Raw genomic sequence first — 19,600 nt, 5'->3', positions numbered from 1 at the left:
TTGAAAACTCTCCACAATGACATTCAATAAGGGCTGGGAGAGTGAAAACCTGGTTATTTTTATATATTCCTTCCCGGACTCTGCGGGGGCCCGCGCGCAGGAATTAATCGCTGTTTTTTAACCTCATCGCTTTGAGGTTGTGACGCGACGCGTCTTTCTTCTTCTTCTTTTTTTAGCTAGTGGAAATGATACATTTCCCTCAGAATGGATATACACCCTTAGAACTCATATTTAAAAGAAATCCTATTGTAACAATATGGTTAAATACTAATTGTAAAATAATAATAATAGGTTAATAATAATAATAATATTAATAATAATAATAAATAATATATTTTCTGTTGTGCGCATCCAAAACAGAGATTTGCATGTAGGCTATTGTAATTTTTTTTTTTTTAGAGAGAGAGGGTGGAAATGATACATTTGCCTCAGAATGGACACACACACACACTTAGAACTTTAAAATAAATCGTATTGTAAAAATATGGTATAATACTAGATGTAAAAAATAATATAAATAAACTTTTCCGTTCGTATGTGCGCATCCAAAACAGAGGTTTGCATGTATTGTAATTTAATTTAGTGATTGTAAAGATTCATTTAATAATTTAATTTAGTATAAAAGTACATGCATAGAGGTAAAACAATAAAAACGGACATAGACCTAAAGGAAAAAAAAAATGCTAAATGAAAAATAACACCCCGAATGAAAGTAACATTTTTGGTTGGAGAAGAGAGAGAGTTTGTTTATCAGATATTGACAGCAGTGTTCTATCCTAACTGAATATTATGTCAATATCTAGAACTAATGCAATCCTATTTCCACCACTCTCTCAGAAACAAGTCGTTTAATTGTTGTAAGAGTTAATGATGGGCTGAGCTGCAGGTGGATGCTGTGACGTACGTCACACGCAGCGCATGTCTAATGAGTTCAGCAGAACAAATGACGAAGCTCTTTGAATGAAATTAATTAAAAGAGCAATAGTGTCCATGTGATCGCGTGAGAAAGAAAATAAAGTTTAAAACGACACTAAAGAGTAATAGTATGAAAGGAGGGGAGATTTTAAAAGGGAGCAGGGGCAGTACCGCCTCTTGCAGTGTGGGTGGGGCTGACAAGAATAGACTACATTATGCAGTTCATTTAGTTAACAAGTGAAATAATAGGGAAGCGTGCAGAGTGAATGCCGAGAGAAAAGGCACAAAACCCTATTGAGAGCTCTCAGCCGCTACAGTCACATGGGCGAACTGGCTCTCCAACTATTTAAGCAGGAACACCTTCTCTCCAGCACCATTCTGCCATCCAGCCTTGGGTACAGATCCTGATACGAGACTGAGATAGAGACACTTTTGCGACGTTAGGTGAAGAAACACTGGGCTGCCAAGATGCCGAGGTCGTTTCTTGTGGACTCCTTGATTTTGAGGGAGAGCAGCGACAAAGGAACCGAGAACAGGCCGCCGTGGTTTCCTTACGCAGTGCATCCGTCGCATGCTCTCCACGGTCTCTCCGCCGGCTCCTGCCACTCGCGAAAAGCGGGCTTGCTGTGCTTCTGCCCGCTGTGCGTCGCGTCTCAGCTGCACCCGACGCCTCCAGCGCTGCCGCTCATCAAGGCTTCCTTTCCTGCCTTCGGCTCCCAGTACTGTCACGCGGCGCTCTCCAGACAGCACTCCACTTCTAGCGGTGTGAACCTCAACAGCGGCTCGGGCTTATACCAAGCCACATATCCAGTTCCAGATCCACGGCAGTTCCACTGCATATCCATAGGTAAGCATGTCGAAAAAGCCTACTTTTCTAACTCAACTTCTGCTTTAACGTTGCCAACTGAACTTATTTGTGTCTTTTCAACAGAGAACAGCAGCAGTCAACTTCAGAGCAGCAAGCGCATGCGCACTGCGTTCACCAGCACGCAACTCCTGGAGCTGGAAAGGGAGTTCACCTCCAACATGTACCTTTCGAGACTCCGGCGCATAGAGATCGCGACTTACCTCAATCTGTCCGAGAAGCAGGTCAAGATCTGGTTCCAGAACCGCCGCGTAAAGCACAAAAAAGAAGGCAAAAGCGGCTCCCATAGGACGGGCTCGCACAACTGCAAGTGCTCGTCGTCCCTGTCCTCCGCCCGGTGCTCCGAGGAAGAAGATGACCTTCCCATGTCACCCCCGACATCAGAAAAAGAGGACGCAGATCTGTCCGTTAGCCCGTGAGCTCCAGCGCATTGCTCATGACCTCCACCTCAAAAGACTCTGTAGGCCACACCTGTGGAACCTTGAATGCAGCCAAAAAGCGACGGCATCTGCGTGCGCCGTCACCTGTACATAGCGAGAGAGAGAGAGAGAGAGAGAGAGAGAGAGAGAAAACACTTTATATATGATCGGGGTCTGCGTATCCCTTTAATGTTGTATATTTGTATACATGTTCTATGTTTGTAGTTTTTTTTCTGAAAACAACTTAAGTCCATAGTTCCGCATCCAAATGCATTTCCTGTCACCAAAAGTTTTTAAAATCTGTGTTATCAACACGGTCCAAAATTAATTTGTACTTTGATTTTATTTTATTTTTTAAGAGATTGAGTTGTTTTGTTTGTGTGGATGGTGAGTACACAGGGTAGCTTTAAGCACATTTTGGGGACGGAATGGAAATATGGGATGTATTCAATGTATGCTTCACTTCAATGACAGAATTTGTTATTGTACTTTTATTGTAATGAGAATATTTATTTATTTAAAAAACCTTAATTCTGAAAATAAAGAATATTTCTTAGTGACAAAACACGATGTCTCGTTTCATTGCAACCCAAACCCTCGAGCTGGCTGAACCTGTCATACTGAATTTATAATGTAGACGCAACGAGAGCCACACATGACTTTCTTTCTTTCTAATAGAACTGAGCCTTCTAATGGTATACGGCTAATTAGTGTCCTGTACATGCAGCGCATTCTTACAGTTCTGAATCGAAATAGCTTTCTGTAATATTCTGCTTAAAATTCTTATATATTCAGACAGAAGACTTTCTCTGACATGCATTTGGAAAAGCGCGTATAGAGGATGAACATTCTGACCATCTTCGTGCAATTTTGAATGCAATTATTTCCCTCAAAAAAATCAAAACACAGATACTCAAAAATAAATAAATCAAATATATCAGAATAGAGCAGCATATCATGACTGCAAGATTATGAGACACTTTATAAATACGATGGCATCGCATTGCTTAACATTAATAATTCGGGGGAAAGCCTCCATAAAACTTGTCCAATTAAAGGTTTAATATTTAGCATTTTCACATCAAGTATCTTTACACAAGTCCTTGCCATGGGAAGTAAACCTTAATGCGTAATTTAAAGCTGACCAGCGCGTGTTGAGCGCGCGCCGACTCCTTTTAATAAGCATTTATAAGGTCTTTAACGGGATGAAACAGGAGTGTCTGTGACCGTCTGTAAAAGATGACTAGAACGTCTAAGTAAAATAACAACTGATAAAAGAGAGAGATATAACGTTTATACAAAAGTCCAACCTAGAGTTCGAGGGTGCGCTTATACGCGTATCTAAATCACAGAATCTCCGCGCTCCTCTATTCACAACTCGAGTGCCTCGGGATAGATCTCCGTCAAGAAGTCCAAGGAGACGCGTATTCATCGGGCTCCCTGTGGCATTCCCTGGGGACGCAGCTGAAAGCGCCCCCAGGCGCGGGGCCTCTCCGTTAAACACTGAGCCATTTAGCGCACGGTTCTTAACAGTCTCGTGAGAGCGGGTTAATAAAACCCAAAGTAGTGTATTAATACACAGACAATAATACGCAAATGAATACAATATGCGAGTCAACGAGACAGATTAATCGATGTTTGTATTTAAATTTATTTAAAGGGGTCTAGGCGGACACTTGGTGATGATGGCGATTACTGTGTTTGCATGCTGCGTTTGTGATCGGTGCTGTATGAGAAAAACGATTATTTTATTATGTGTACCCTATTTAAGGAGGGGAAAAAAACATGTGTGTCTGTGGTATGAACTGAAAATGTACTAAATAATTAATTAGTTCATACAATATAACTTTTTTTTTTGCTCAAGGTCTCCAAAATGAATTATCATTCGAGTCGACTTTAGAAACGGATGCCTTTCGTAATTTAAGAGAAACATGCGTTTGGTCTGTGGAAGAAGAAAAAATACACCTTATTTTATTTACGTGAAAACGGCATTCCAGCCTTTCACTTTCATGCGCAGCAGAACTGGAGCTCAGATTGAGTTTTTAGCAACGCGCTTCTGGAATGCAGGTTTCGATGCGTCCTATTATCCGTTGATCTATTAATCGTTGAAATTGGTTTTAAATGTTGTTTCCTTTGCTGGGAATCCATCATCGGCCATCGGTGTCAACAAAGGACCTGGTAAGATCAGCGCATTTACTCAATTATTCCGGTCATTGTGTCCTCGGAATAGCGCACTGCTCTTGGAAACGCGCGCTTGATTGTTCACTTAAACATTTGAACAAAACTCTAATATTTGCATCTGTGAAGATATAGGCCATTTTGTTAATTGCACCATACAGTCTCATTTTGCACCGTGCGTCCTCTGCGAAGCGCCCTTTATCCATTCAATAGCCCGGGGGTGGCTACGCGCCCTGGGGGAGTTTTAAAAGCGGTGCTCAAAATTCTCCATTTATTTATTCTCAATTTTGCGCCGATCAATTTATTGAAGCAAAAAGGGCTACAGTGTCTTTTTAGGGGAAGAAAAGCGAATTGTTGACGTGACCCTGACAGGGGCTGCTCGGAGGGCTCGCCTGACGCTCGAGGGCCGCTTGAGTCAACAGACCCCCATCCAGCAGACTCGCCCTTGTCTTTCTTCCAGCTAATTTTTCATTTACGGCTTTTCTTAGACTTGTCTCTTATCTATCAGATTAAAAGAGCAGCTTGTAACAAATCAGTCTGCCTGATTTACAAGAGCATTAAAAGCGGACAAAAGAGGCAGGCCGTCAGTACCTGAGTCTGGTAGACGGTGAGGCGCTGCAGCTGATTCGATGAGTTGAAAATGCGCACGAAACAAAATACTTGAATCCTGAAAAAGAGCCTTTGTATGTTTCTTTAGAAATCAAGCAATTCTGCATGACAAAGGACAATTAATAAGCCGTCTTTTCACGACCAGCAGCTGGTTTCCCTGTCAAGGAAAGTTGGAAAAAATTCGGACTGAATGCGCGCAAAAGCCCTTTGCGCGCAGACAGCTACCCAAGGTGACCCATTTGGCACAGTTAAAATAAGCAGGCCGAGGCAAAAGCGAGGGAGCTGTCAAAAACATTTAAGCTGGAATATCTTGAAATTGCAAATCCCTTTATGTGGAGGGACGCTGCCGATCTGGGTTAGACGTACAATGGAGGTGGTTAAGTTGGAGAGGCTTTGGAAACGCACACGCGGCCTCTCGATGAGAGCTTCTTGCTCGCAGCGCGTCCACAAACTTGAAGCGAGGTTTAAACTTGATATTTTCCCAGATTCTAAAAGCACGATTTAGCTGCATTTGATACGGTATTTATAATAAATAAATACAATATACTATGTTAACTTAAATAGACATAAATGTACTGATTAATCCTCTTGTGGCAGTGACTCGCTGTAGCTTCTCCCTTTAAGCAGTTTCTTCGAGAAAAAAAATATTTGTTTTTGTACAAGACTCAAAATCACATAAAGTCAAGCAAAATTCTGCATTTTAATTAAACACCAGTTACAGTCCCCTTAGTTATTTAGGTGTAAAATGCTTTAAATATGTTGATAATTGACCCCCCCCCCCCCGGATACGCTTTGTGCAGATGAACAGATTTTTAACAGAAGTTTTAATATTTCGACTGTTGTTTATCCATTCGCATGCCTCTCAGAAGACGTGCCATATAGTGCTTAATATTCTGGCTGTTGTTGTTTTTTCTACAAACTTTTGAAGAAATCTACTATGCAATGATATCTTCGAGATAAAGTTCGAAATACAGCGGGTATAAATCATAATTACGTGTCGATGTATCCAGACAGGAAATGTAGTTTGTGTGAGAGCAGCTTTGTTTACCAGCAATTTATCTCGCTTTTACCCAAGTTTGCGCGCACAGAAACAGAAAAATAACCGCAGGAAACATCTAATAAGACACTCCTAACGCAATATGCCATGGCCTCACAACTACACTTCTCACAAAGAGAGAGTGTTTTACTCAGTATCACACAGTTTGGTGTTGCTCACGCAGAACTGAATCACTCCATACCACAGAGACAATGCGCTATCCGAATCTGCACCTGCAGTGTCAAGAGGCCGAGAAATAATGAACAGGGCTGACTTAGAACTGTTAACTCTTGTAAACTGATATAAAGAGACAAGACATACAATAATGCTAGAAAAAACACCCTCGCGTATCCGCCTGTATGCGTTCAGCGGCGCTTTCCAAACTTTCAACAGCCTTCTGAATTGTTTTTTTGATTGAATTTTGCACAGTTAAACAGTTGCAGCCACCTCCATACCCCCGGTGCCATTGATGTCTTTCTGACCTGATCAAATGCGCTTGGCTGCCGTCAAATGGGCCAGCTTTGCCTGTTCACATTTAAATATGGGAATTAGTCACAAGCAGCAGAAATTGCTAAATTGTTGGCCTCTTTTCAGCGACGAGAGCGCTGGGGTCTGCATTCATTAGATTGAATTTAGCGTCGAGGTGAGAGACCTCTGTGGCTGTGGATGTCATAACAAGGAATCGTTCTGGAAATGAGGTGGCGTGCGCAGAAGAGAAGAGGAGGGGGTCGGCATTCATCATTTCGGTTCCAAGCGGATTCTGTCTCACAAACACTTCTGAGTGGGCACATTGTGTTAGTGAGGCATGCAAACATAATTAATGTAGCTCTTGTCACTTTCAAGAGCTTTTGATGGATGACCGACAGATAGACATCATCGACTACATCGCAGCAACCACATTTTTAATGACAAAATATATGTTAAAAATTGCAGAGCCACTTCTCTCTCTCGATTACGCCCTCTCCCCTAAAGGCCTTCAGGTAATGTAGCAACTTTTAAAAACACACACTAATATGAGCTATTCTTCAGTGTAACCTTCAAGACCCTTCTGTCACTTAGTTTCATTTCTTTTTTGATGATAGGAAGTTACCAAGGTTTTATTGTTGCATCGGATAACTGTAGTAACGTTGGCGGAAAATATGATTATCCTCACTGGCAAAAAAAAAAAAAGGGGGCCCCTCTTTCTCTCCTGCTGACTCTACCATTCATAAAACCACTAGGTAAAATAAAGAAATTTTAAACCAACTTCACATGCATGCAGAAATGTTAGTATTTATGTTTAGACAGAGCTGTAAAGTTTATTCAGATATAATGACTACAAAGTATAACTTCTAACATCAAGTTTTAAACCTCACAGTAGGTTGCTGTCATGCTACAGCAGTCTTCAGCTGAGCTCGAGAGAGGAGCGCTCGCTCAAGCAGTGGAGCTGCAGCGCCATCTGGTGGTCAAAATAACAATTACACTCTCATAGATTTTGTTACCATTGCCATGCATTATATGACTGATAGACTGCAACGGTTAAAGTTAAAAATCATCATATGTGTTCTACTGAAGAAACAAAGTCACCTACATCTTGGATGCCCTGGGGGTAAGCAGATAAACATCACATCTTCATTTTTGGGTGAACTATCCCTTTAAGCAGGCATGCTTATTAAATCTATCTATCTATCTAGCAGTGGCTCTCCGGGCCAGTAGGCGGCAGTGTTTTTCAGTCGGGTCTCAGATCATTTCGGATTGGATTCTTGTGTCAAACCTCCGTGTCTCCGCAGAGAGCGGGGCAGTATGGCGTTAAGTGTGCTCAGAAATTGCTTAGAGGTTCTTAAAATAAACGTCCGGAAATTCACCGCTCTCCAGCACCTTTCTGCGGGTAAGCTGAGCTCACAGAGCGTGCCGGGGGGCGTAACTGTGGAGGTGTGGCCAGCGTGACTACAGTCAGCGTGTTACAACATACACGCTGACTGTAGTGATACTTTGTGTTTTTTTTTTCTTTCTAAGTAGTTTCAGGTTTTTCACCATTGTAACTTAAATGCACTGATTGTAACATTACGATGTCTTGATGTAACTCACCGTTTTCGATTTAGTGTTTGAAGCTTGAACTCAAGGCGAAAGAGTGTAAACCTGCTATGGCTGATACAACAGAGGAGAAATCATTTGTTTTTGGGGTCCTATCCAAGCGCCACCAACGACAATTATCAAGTTAACTCGTTTTTTTTAATATATATTTTATATATATAGTAACAGTAGTTGCAAGGAAGAAAATAGTGTAAATGTATAGAGATTTAAATAGATGAAGACCAATTGCAATTTAGTATACAAATAAATGCAAGAGAGCAGATCAATCACAATTCGTTAATATATAGACAGACATCCTGTTTTGGCAAGCATTCCAACACTTTATACTTTGTTTCGAGAGTTTGAAAAAAAAATAAAAATACTGCTTCAGAAGATATAATCGGATGAATATCGGTAGAATATAAGATATAATAGAAAGAAGATCTGTATGTTGCCTTTCAGGTGCTGTAAAAATGGCAACCACTGAATCTCATATCAATAAGCACCATGAATGTTTTTTCTGTGTTTTAGGTGTTCGACACAAGACTACAATTCAGTATGCTACACGACCTGATCTACCAAAGCTGGCCTATAGGAAACTGAAAGGGAAGAGTCCTGGAGTGGTTTTCTTGCCTGGGTTTGCCTCTGTCATGGGTGGACAGAAGGCAGAAGCATTAGAGGAGTTCTGCAAGTCTTTAGGTCACTCATACCTCAGGTAATAAATAATAACAACCAGAGACAGACATTAGTCATTTGTAACAGTACATTTAAACATAATTAGTACAATGTAAGTACATTTAAACATAAAAACAAGGTGTTGATTTCTCACAAAATTAAAAGATGAGGTAAAAATCTAGGGGAAAAAAAGGTAAAATCCAGAAATGTATTTATTGTTAAGTATTCAGAGGTGCAAATAAATACGACGTGTTGAAGCATAAATAAATCAATGATTATTCTAAAAAGAATGATTTCCTTCTCAATGCAGTTGAGTGCAAACTTCAGCCCGTATCTGATTCTTAATCATTTATTGGTTATGTCAATACTAACCTCCCACTAACTTCAGCACAGCATTGGTAGCACATCATGATAGATGGCATTTGATTGAGTCTGGCATTTGATTAAAGTCTGAATTTTTCTGTGTCATTGAGTTGACCAGTGCAGGGTTTGCACTTCACTGGTTTGGGGAAAAAATGCTTCTGAAAACAGTTTGTACTTTAGACTAGTGGTTGTCAAACTGGTGCATCATGGAGTGCCCTCAGGTAATACTCGGCACAACCCTAGAATGGAATGTGCTCTGGAATGTGATGTACTCCTCCTAGGTTTTTCATCCGATCGCCACCAAATCCGGTCAACATGATCCCAAGACACTGAGGATGCTAAATTGCGAAGACATTTTTGATATCTCAAACCGTTTGGCTGTGGCAAAGCAACAAATGTATGGCGAGAAACAGAAAGTGTGTTATAACTTGCACATACATTGTCTGATTTTGATGAAACTTCAGCAGTTTGTTTGTTGTATGATGCTGAACTGGCAGCAGGAAGCGTGTCATTTTTAAAATGCTTTGAAATCAGCCTCTTATTTTCACTCGATTTGCTTCTAACTTCACCAGAATAATGTCAAAATACGGCAGATGAGAAACTGTGAAGGGATTCTTAATTTCTTAAATACTGTTGCCATGGCAACGTGTCAAACTTGAATATTCTTTTCAGGTGTTTTTAAGGCACTTAACATGCTTAGAATTTCATGAATCTCGACACACACATCAGTATTAATGATAGTTAGACACTGGCAAAAGCTCATACATGGGCGTGGAGCATGCGCTCTTTAGCGCCACCTTTTGTCAAAAGTGGGGTGGGTGGGGTGGGTGGGGGTTAGTTTTTCCTACAGTCACCAAACTCCATACATATATTGTTCTCATCAAGCCGGACAACTTTGTAATTTACAGTCATTAGCAACAACCAACAGGAAGTCGGCTATTTTGGTTTGAATGCAGATTTTTGGAAAAATTAGGCTATGAATTAATGTATACTTCTCCTAGGAGAATCATGCAATTCAAACCAAGCTTTGTCAACATGATGCCAAGATACTGAAGATGCTAAATTACGAACAGATTTTGGATATCTTGAACGGTGTTGCCATGGCGATTTATTAAATTTAAAGTAAAAAAGGAAACAGTAATTTTCTTATATCTTTAAAGTGCATTATCCAAACTCTTCAAAACTTTTTACATATGGAGAACAAGTCATTCTGAGGAAACATGCTTAGTTTCATACATTTATAACGCTCAGGGGTCAACAAAAAAATGTAAAACTATCAGACATTTCAGCTGACAGATGAAGGCTGTAATACTATAGTTGTCCACCAGATGGAGTCATGGAATATGTAATCCTTTAAGTCTGATCATTTACAGCTCAGCTCAATTAGTTAGAATGACAAACTAATACATAGAATAAGTTAATATGTACAGTACTGGTAATATAGTTTTATATAATTATTTCACAAATGCTTATAGATAATTAAAATCAGTTTATAAAATCCTTATAGATCATAAAAAGTTTTGGTAACACTTTACAATAAGGTTTCATTTGTTAATATTACTTAATGCATTAACTAATATGAACTAACAATGAACAATATATGTTTTACAGCATTTATTAATCTCTTTTAATGTTAGTTAATAAAAATGTTCATGTACATGTTAATTCATAGTACATTAACTAATGTTAACAGATACAACTTTAAATTTCAATAATGTCTTAGTAAGTTTTGAACTTAATATTAACTAACATTAATAAATGCTATATAATCATTGTTCATGTTAACTAATTTAGTTACTGCTAACAAATGAAACCTTATTGTAAAGTGTTACCACAGTTTTATATATGTTCTGTGTGTGTGTGTGTTTCACACACTCTTGATGTTATAGTGTAACCCTTTCATTGCTGTAACCCTTAAAGCCAGACTGCCAGAGGGTTACTGTAAATGCATGTGCCGCTGGTAACACTTTACAATAAGGTTTCATTTGTTAATATTACTTAATGCATTAACTAATATGAACTAACAATGAACAATATATGTTTTACAGCATTTATTAATCTCTTTTAATGTTAGTTAATAAAAATGTTCATGTACATGTTAATTCATAGTACATTAACTAATGTTAACAGATACAACTTTAAATTTCAATAATGTCTTAGTAAGTTTTGAACTTAATATTAACTAACATTAATAAATGCTATATAATCATTGTTCATGTTAACTAATTTAGTTACTGCTAACAAATGAAACCTTATTGTAAAGTGTTACCACAGTTTTATATATGTTCTGTGTGTGTGTGTGTTTCACACTCTTGATGTTATAGTGTAACCCTTTCATTGCTGTAACCCTTAAAGCCAGACTGCCAGAGGGTTACTGTAAATGCATGTGCCGCTGTGCACTGTTTTCTTGATGCCATCGGGGTGGTGGTTGCGCTGGTGGCTTGGGCCCGTCATCGCTGCTTGTAGTTATATTTATATTTTTATTTTTATGTCACTTTGTAATGAGCAGTAGCTACTAGCTAGTAAAACTGTTGACGGGCCACATATAAACATTAGACCTAAAATTATAACATAATACCAATCCAATTACTTTCCTTTTCGACTTGGAAGAATTCATACCACATTTTTTTAAATTCTGGTAGAAAACATACATAACCATCTACTGTCGGGAATGGGAAATGCATCCAGTTGGAACAGAAGCATATGAACATAGCCATTTATTACAGTGTACAGTGTTTTCTGTTTCCATCTTGAACTCTATTGCGGTTGTGATAAATGTACTTCCTTTAGGTTTGACTATTCTGGCTGTGGTTCATCTGAAGGGGAAATGGGTAACTACAACATTGGTGCCTGGAAGAAAGATGTGCTCTATGTACAGGATGAACTAGTAGAAGGGCCACAGGTGAGTGGATTAACAGCGTGACGACACTGGATGGTCTGGACAAATCAAATTTTATTTTAATTTGGAAAAATTGCATTTTACCAGCACAAATATTCATTCAATTATTTGAATACAAATGAATTGAATTATGCACATAACCAAAGTAAAATCAACTCTAGTCCAGAATTCTTTTGGCATGAGATGATGTCTACAGGAAGCAATAGTAATCGGGGAATCGTCTAAACTTTATATCTGATAGAAAATGACATGTTTGCCTTTATTTCAGGCCAGCTGTCTATAGCACAGGTCTGAAATGATCAGTATCACATGTTTACATTGACATTTTTCCCTATAAAAAGGTTCTAACAAGTGTTTGGGAAATTACTTATTTTTTTCTTTTTCTTTTTTCCCCTCTTTACTCAAACGTTCTCTTTCGTGTCACTTTGCTCAAGATTCTGGTGGGCTCCAGCATGGGTGGGTGGCTGATGTTGCTCGCCGCTCTCGCACGGCCAGAGAAGACAGCTGCTTTAGTGGGCATCTCCACAGCTGCAGATCACTTCGTCACAGCCTTCAACTCCCTACCGATAGAGGTGCGAAAAACTTCAATGTCATTTTTTAAACTTCAATATTGGTAAAATAATAATAATAATAAAACCTGTAAATTGTTACAAATTGTGTATTTTTGTAGATGTAACTAATGGTGCTTTACAGGCAAGTATCACTATTAGAGATTTACACTTACTTTTATTCCTTTATTTATTCCGTAGCATCAAAAATGATCCGTACCAGGGGTTGTAGGGCACTATTCTCTGTAAAACCGCTTTGGAACAGTATTTATAGTGAAAAGTGCTATACAGGTACATTTGAAATTGAATTGAAAATGGTCGTTTTCAGCTTTATACAAAGTTAATTTTTCAATCTGAAATGAAATAAGAAGAAAGGAACAAGAAAATGGATCCTTTATTAGCTTGAATATTCTATAGCCTTTCCACAACTTCTGTGCACTGTCTAGTGGGTCACACACTTTTGCCACACAGATTTTGATAGCTGGACAGCTAAAGAAAATGTCTTGTAACGTCTGAGAAGTGACGTACTGTAGTCTATCGGCTGTCGATGTGACCTCAAGAGGTCATTGTGGGAACAAATGCAAGGTGCATTAATACTATAGCAATAAACATCTAATGCTCTGGCAGGCATAGATTGCTGATCCTGTGCCTATACAGAAGAAAGCCCTTTCTAGACCCTGCCCTAACTAGTACCGCTTGCGTCAAGGCATTTCATTGGTAACTGATGACATGTAGTATGTGCAGTAAATACTTTAAGAGTCCATATAACTATTCTGTTTGAAATAATTGAGGAAGAACGGATGGCGGCACGGGTTGATCTTTCATTGGCCAATCAGTGGGAAAGGCGTTTCATGTTGTCACACATGTGAAAATCGTGCATTCAAGCTATTTATCCGTTTCCTACCAATGAACCTACAAATGCGGTGGCCGAGAGAGCTCAACTCGCTGCAACTTCAGAAAACACATGCAAATAGAAAAAGCACCAGCAAATTCAGAACACATCTTCATCAGTTTAACAACACACGCGCTGCAAAGACTCACAACGCGACCAAATACAGAAAAGCGTTACAAGTAGCACAGACCACAATGGAAATGTTTCAAGGAGACCCCAACAACCCTTACGAAAATGAACCATGGTTTTATTATAGTAAAAGTGTAGTAATGATGATTTTGGCGTTTACCATTTTACCATTACCATTTTTTTTGGTGATTACCATGTGTGTAACCACACAAATACCATGGTCGAAAATGTTTCAAGGGGACCCCAACAACCCTTAAAAAAATTAAACATGGTTTTATTACAGTAAAAGTGTAGTAATTATGTTTTTAGTGTTTACCATTTTACATTACCATTTTTATTTATTTATTTATTTGGTGATTATTACCATTTGTGTAATCAGTACCACACAAATACCATGGTTAAACTATGGTTAGTGTAATTTGTGATTATCATGGTTTAATTTTGGCTAATAATAATATCTGATGAAGTCAAGTTTGTCAAACTGATGAAGATGTTTTCTTAATTTGCTGGCATTTTTTCTATTTGCAGCGAGTTGAGCTTTCTGGTCCACCGTATAAAGATGAAAACTCAAACTAAATTCTTTTGAAGAAACAAATAAAGGCCCTCATTTCTGCTTATTTCGTTTCAAATAAAAAAATTTAATGACTATCCAAATGTGCACAGTATCTAACATTACTTGTGAGCAGGAAAAACTTAATACAAAGTAAATATGTATGTATAAATGATATTTGGCACACTGACAATAAAAACCAGTTATATAAATTTTGAAACAGCTTTTTATTATGCGCCTCTGTTAGATCATGCGTCCATGCCAGAAATATCAGATCCAGACTCGGATGCCAGATCCAGTCAGAAAATATCCGTTTTGTCTGGTAACACAACAACTAGTCAGCAAAGTTGTCTAATACCCAAAACCTGTTTACAGCAAGTCTTGTCTGGCACCCAAACCTGTATTAACAGTCTTCTATCAGCCAAGAAGTTAAATGAGTAAAGCCAGAGAAGCGCAGAAGCAGGAGACGAAGTGATGATGATAAAAAAGTGCAGAGTTTATTGAATAATCTTAGTTGCTTATGTTTAAATGTTCAGAATTCATCTGACCAGCAGAAGTGTTATTATACCATAAGCTAGAGCAATGGAAAATGACTGCTTCACAACATCGTCCTGTGACGTTAAAAACCTTGAAATGGAGACATTCTCTTATCTCATGAACACAAATATCCCTTATAACCACTCAATCATAAGACTAAACAACAATGGGAAAATAATATAAAATATAATAATACAATATAAATGACTAATCAATGAATGAATCAATGAAATGAGTATATAAATGGTTTAAGTAATGATTATAAATGATTACATGATTAAATGATTGTAAGTGAATGAATAAAAGAATATAAAAGAAAGAAAAACACAACACAAATGTACCGTTGCTCTCTTGAAGCAACACATACACACACACACACAGGGTGCTATTAAGAATCCTTCACCTCGCGGGGGGATCAAAAAGTGAAAACACCTGATCTATACAGTTACCGTGTACAAATAATTCTGGCATCTCATATAAATATATAGTTCAGTCATGAAACTCTTCTGAGCAGCTGATTGGTTTACTTAAAGCCAAATGCTCATCCAGTCATTTGTTCGTTCCTATTTATTCCTGACTTGTATCGAATCCGTTCAGTGCAGCGCGTCATGGGATTTCACTAACCCTCCACCTTCCCCAGCACCACCTGCCTAGATCTGCTCGGGGGTTCTCCTTATTTTCCTTGCAGCAGTCTGAATTCAAGTCACCATTTCACATGCATTTCAGATGTATCCTTACTCCAGCAGCAACGTAGCAGATCTAGTCCGCTGATACCAAGCCTATGGACATTGCATGCTTGCTAATAAATGCTGGTAAAATTCATTTTCCGAGAGTTGTCATGATTGAACTCCATATATTGCTCGGGGGTTCTCCTTATTTTCCTTGCAGCAGTCTGAATTCAAGTCACCATTTCACATGCATTTCAGATGTATCCTTACTCCAGCAGCAACGTAGCAGATCTAGTCCGCTGATACCAAGCCTATGGACATTGCATGCTTGCTAATAAATGCTGGTAAAATTCATTTTCCGAGAGTTGTCATGATTGAACTCCATATATATGTAACTTGATCCCCTTTCATTAGACAAAGAGGGAGATAGAGGAACAGGGCTTTTGGAAATTCCCTACCAAGCACAATGGAGAGGGTTTCTACACTCTGAGCATGGACTTTCTGAAGGAGGCGGAGAACCACTGCATACTCCGGAGCCCCATCCCTGTCTCCTGCCCCGTTCGTCTGATTCACGGCCTCAAGAACCCTGATGTTCCCTGGCACGTCTCCATGCAGGTCGCAGAGCGGGTGCTCAGCAATGACGTGGATGTCATCCTGCGCAAGCATGGGCAACATCGCATGTCAGAGAAAGATGACATTAAGCTCATGGTGTACACTATTGATGACCTTATCGATAAACTGACCACATTAGGGTGAGAATGGGGCGTGAGGACAATGTGAAAGATGGGGAAATCAGGTTTCACCCAAAAATTCTCATTTCTTTCCGGAACCATATATCTTACTTTCTTCCTTGGAAGCCCATACAGTGACCAGGTGCTGCCATGCTCAAAAAAGTCTGAGTCATGTGCTATATTCCTTCTGTAGTGACCTGAAACTGTATGATAGCTTTGCAGAAGGGACAGGCCAACATTTAAAGGAAAAGTTCACACACAAAAAAAATAAAAAATGAAAACGTCCTCACCCTCAGGCCATCCAAGTTTGTTTCTTTGTCTGAACAATTTTGTAGAAATGTAGCATTGCATCAGTGTCTCAGCAATGGATGCTCTGCAGTGAATGGGTGCCGTCAGAATGAGAGTCCAAACAGCTGATAAAAACATCACAATAATCCACAAGTAATCCACACCACTCCAGTCCATCAGTTAACATCTGGAGAAGACAAAAGCTGCACGTTTGTAAGAAGCAAATCCATCATACGTTTTTAAATTCAAGCCGTTGCTTGTGGATAAAAGAAGAGTTCTTTATCCATAATATTTCTTTATGAAGTGAAAAAGTCATTTTGTGTGAATCAGGAGAGAAATCTGCACAGATCAAGCACCATTTACAAGCCAAAACAGCTCTAAACAAATATGTAGCTGGATTTTGGTGTGAGAGACAACAGGAGATGGACTGGAGGAAGAGTTATTATGGATTATGGACTCATATTTTAGCCAGAAGCAACGGTTTAAAGTTGAAACGGCTTTAATGCTGGATTAGTTTCAGCTTTTGTCTTCTCCAGATGTTAACTGATGGACTGGAGTGGTGTGGATTACTTGTGGATTATTGTGATGTTTTTATCAGCTGTTTGGACTCTCATTCTGACGGCACCCATTCACTGCAGAGCATCCAGAGTTTGATGAAGAAACAAACTCATTTACATCTCGGATGGCCTGAGGGCGAGCAAATTATCAGCAAATGTAAATGTTTTGATGAACTATTCCTTAAAATATTTATTTGCTGAAAATTTTGCCCTCTCCAGTAGCTCTCAAGCAAATTCTTCATAACCAAAAGCAGCGTGCCAAGTTTGAATATGCATAAGCATTAATGAGATTTAAAAGCTATGACAAGGCAAGAATTTCATTGATTAATTACGTTGGTAACACTTTACAATAAGGTCTCATTTGTTAATACATTAACTAACAAGAACTAACGATGAGCAATATATTTTTACAGCATTTATAAGCCTTTGCTAATTCTAGTTAATAAACAAGTTCATGTTAGTTGACAGTGCATTAACTAATGTTACAGAAACAACTTTTGATCTTTAAAATGTATTAGTAGATGCTAAAATTAACATTAACTAAGATTAATAAAGGATGCAGAAGTATTGTTTATTGTTAGTTCATGTTAACTAATGCAGTTAACTGATGTGAACAAATGAAAGCTTATTGTAAAGTGTTACATCACTTCAATTTCAGCTCAAATCAAAATGCTAAACCATTGTAGACCTAGTAACAAGAACTCTACATCCAACTTGCCTTGTGTTTTTTTTTTTATTATTATTGTTTCCTGTAACTTATTAATGCGATCATTCTTGTACTGCTATGTCTTAGCTTTATTTTCAAAGTACTCCAGCTTTGTTTGAGCTGGGTAAGGTTTGGTTGTTCTGAAGTGCTCATGGGACAGAAAATATTTCGGCATTTTGAATCACTTTGAGTTCCATATTCTATGCACAAATGATGAAAAATGTACAGGTAGAAGACTTTTGTGCTACTTACTACAAGATATCAGGCTGGATTGGTGAACCACACAGTATTGTTATATAAAGCCATTTATTTGGAATGGGTGTGTAATGCTAGGAAGGGTTTGATTTAGCTGGTAGTCCACTGCTGTGTTTTTTTCTTTCTTCTTTGACCTCTTTGCAGCCACAGGACAATAATAGAGATGTCAGTGCCTACCTTTCAAGATCCTATTTTTACTTCATTTTGTTCTCTTGTGTATATATATAACACTATATTTTTTTCTTTTTTGCCATCTGTAATTTATGTGGTGATTCTTCTAGTTACAAAAATGTTCTTTCTACTTTTCATTTTTGGAGCAAAACTGTTCCCAGAGTTTGATTACCACGTGTATTATCACATCTTTGACAGCATTAAATGCTTTTTTTGTATTTATCTCATTCATTTGTAGGCCTCATTTGTAAGCCCAGTTTCTGTTAGCTCATATGAACCATTTCAAAATGTTATACAATTTAAAATGTGTCACGTCATGTTTTCAAATATGTCAAATAAAATAGGTATTTTTATTATTAAACGGGATAGTTAAAGACTGCAGCTTTTCTGTGGCATTTGATTTTCTGTTTTGAGTTTGCAACTGCATAGTGTTTACTTTGAATGCTTCTATAAGCATGAGGCAGATAAGAAAAAAGCAACCTGTTAACAAAGTTTCTTGGGAGTACTTTATCTACCAGTCAAAAGTTTGGAATAATTAGGATTTTTAATGTTTTTTTTAAAGTCTCTTCTGCTCACCAAGCCTGAATTTATTTGATGGAAAATAGAGTAATATTGTGAAATATTATTATAATTTAAAATAACTTTTCTATTTGAATAGATGTTGAAATTTAATTTATTTCTGTGATCAAAGCTGTATTGTCAGCATCATTACTCCAGTCTTCAGTGTCACATGATCTTCAGAAATCAATCTACATCCCCAATTCCAGAAAAGTTGGGACGTTTTGTAAAATGCAACAAAATCAAGAATCTTCTCTCTAATTTTTATTTAATTGACAACAGCACAAAGAAAAGATTTCCAAAGTTTTCACTGACCAACTTAAATGCATTTTGTAAATATAATTTTTTTTTTATGTTGATGGCTGCAACACACGCCAAAAAAAGTTGGGACAGAGGCAAAATAAAAGTGAAAAGGTGAACATCAAAGTTAAAGAGTTCACAGTAAGCAGGTGAATTGGTGCCTGGTGAGGGCGTCATGTTTGAGTATAAAAGGAGCATCTCACTCTGCAAGCAAAGCTGGATCGTGGCTCATCATTTTGTGCAAAATTTAATGAGAGAAGTGTCACACAAATCAAAAATCACATTTCTCAATGCTAAATCTTTAAAAAAAAATTTAATTTAAATAAAAAGTCTTAAAAAATTTTTTTTATGGCATTTCACAAAACATCCCAAATTATCATTGTTAGTAAGTTTTTGCTGCTTATATATGGAAACCATGATACACTACCATTTAAAAGTCTGGGCTAAGGTTTTTTTTAAAGAGAAATTAATACTTTGTATTCAGTTTTGGTGACAGTATAACATTTGTATAACGTTACAAAACATTCTATTTCAAATAAATTATTTGCATCACAGCAATAAATTACATTTATTTAAAGATTCTTAAAATAGAAAAGTTATTGGAAATTGTAACAATATATTACAATATTACCGTTTTAAAAACATAAAAAGACCGAAGTATTCCAAACCTTTGGCCTGTAGAGTGTATGTTTGTGCTAA

General features: G+C 38.0%; 2 protein-coding genes across 3 annotated transcripts; both read left to right on the top strand.

Annotated features, from left to right (window-relative positions):
• The first annotated feature begins 873 nt into the window (after positions 1-873).
• Positions 874-2,670, top strand: LOC107752264 (GS homeobox 1-like). Its single transcript, XM_016568194.1, has 2 exons — positions 874-1,762; positions 1,847-2,670. Exons 1-2 carry the CDS (start codon positions 1,384-1,386, stop codon positions 2,197-2,199), a joined length of 732 nt encoding a protein of 243 aa, XP_016423680.1. The 5' UTR covers positions 874-1,383; the 3' UTR covers positions 2,200-2,670.
• A 5,071-nt stretch (positions 2,671-7,741) lies between these two features.
• On the top strand, positions 7,742-16,334 carry LOC107752263 (mycophenolic acid acyl-glucuronide esterase, mitochondrial-like). Of its 2 annotated transcripts, none has more exons than XM_016568192.1 (5): positions 7,742-7,889; positions 8,606-8,789; positions 11,903-12,014; positions 12,446-12,583; positions 15,750-16,334. In XM_016568192.1, exons 1-5 carry the CDS (start codon positions 7,805-7,807, stop codon positions 16,089-16,091), a joined length of 861 nt encoding a protein of 286 aa, XP_016423678.1. In that variant the 5' UTR covers positions 7,742-7,804; the 3' UTR covers positions 16,092-16,334. The 2 variants fall into 2 exon arrangements, with proteins under 2 accessions (XP_016423678.1, XP_016423679.1); XM_016568193.1 differs by lacking the exon at positions 7,742-7,889 and adding an exon at positions 7,969-8,218.
• The last annotated feature ends 3,266 nt before the right edge of the window (positions 16,335-19,600 follow it).

The sequence above is a fragment of the Sinocyclocheilus rhinocerous genome, unplaced genomic scaffold, assembly GCF_001515625.1.
Source record: "Sinocyclocheilus rhinocerous isolate Xijiao unplaced genomic scaffold, SAMN03320098_v1.1 scaffold1915, whole genome shotgun sequence".
In the NCBI taxonomy this organism is placed as follows: Eukaryota; Metazoa; Chordata; class Actinopteri; order Cypriniformes; family Cyprinidae; genus Sinocyclocheilus; species Sinocyclocheilus rhinocerous.
Note: the sequence above shows the minus strand (reverse complement) of the source record. Positions and strands in the feature narration are given on the sequence as shown.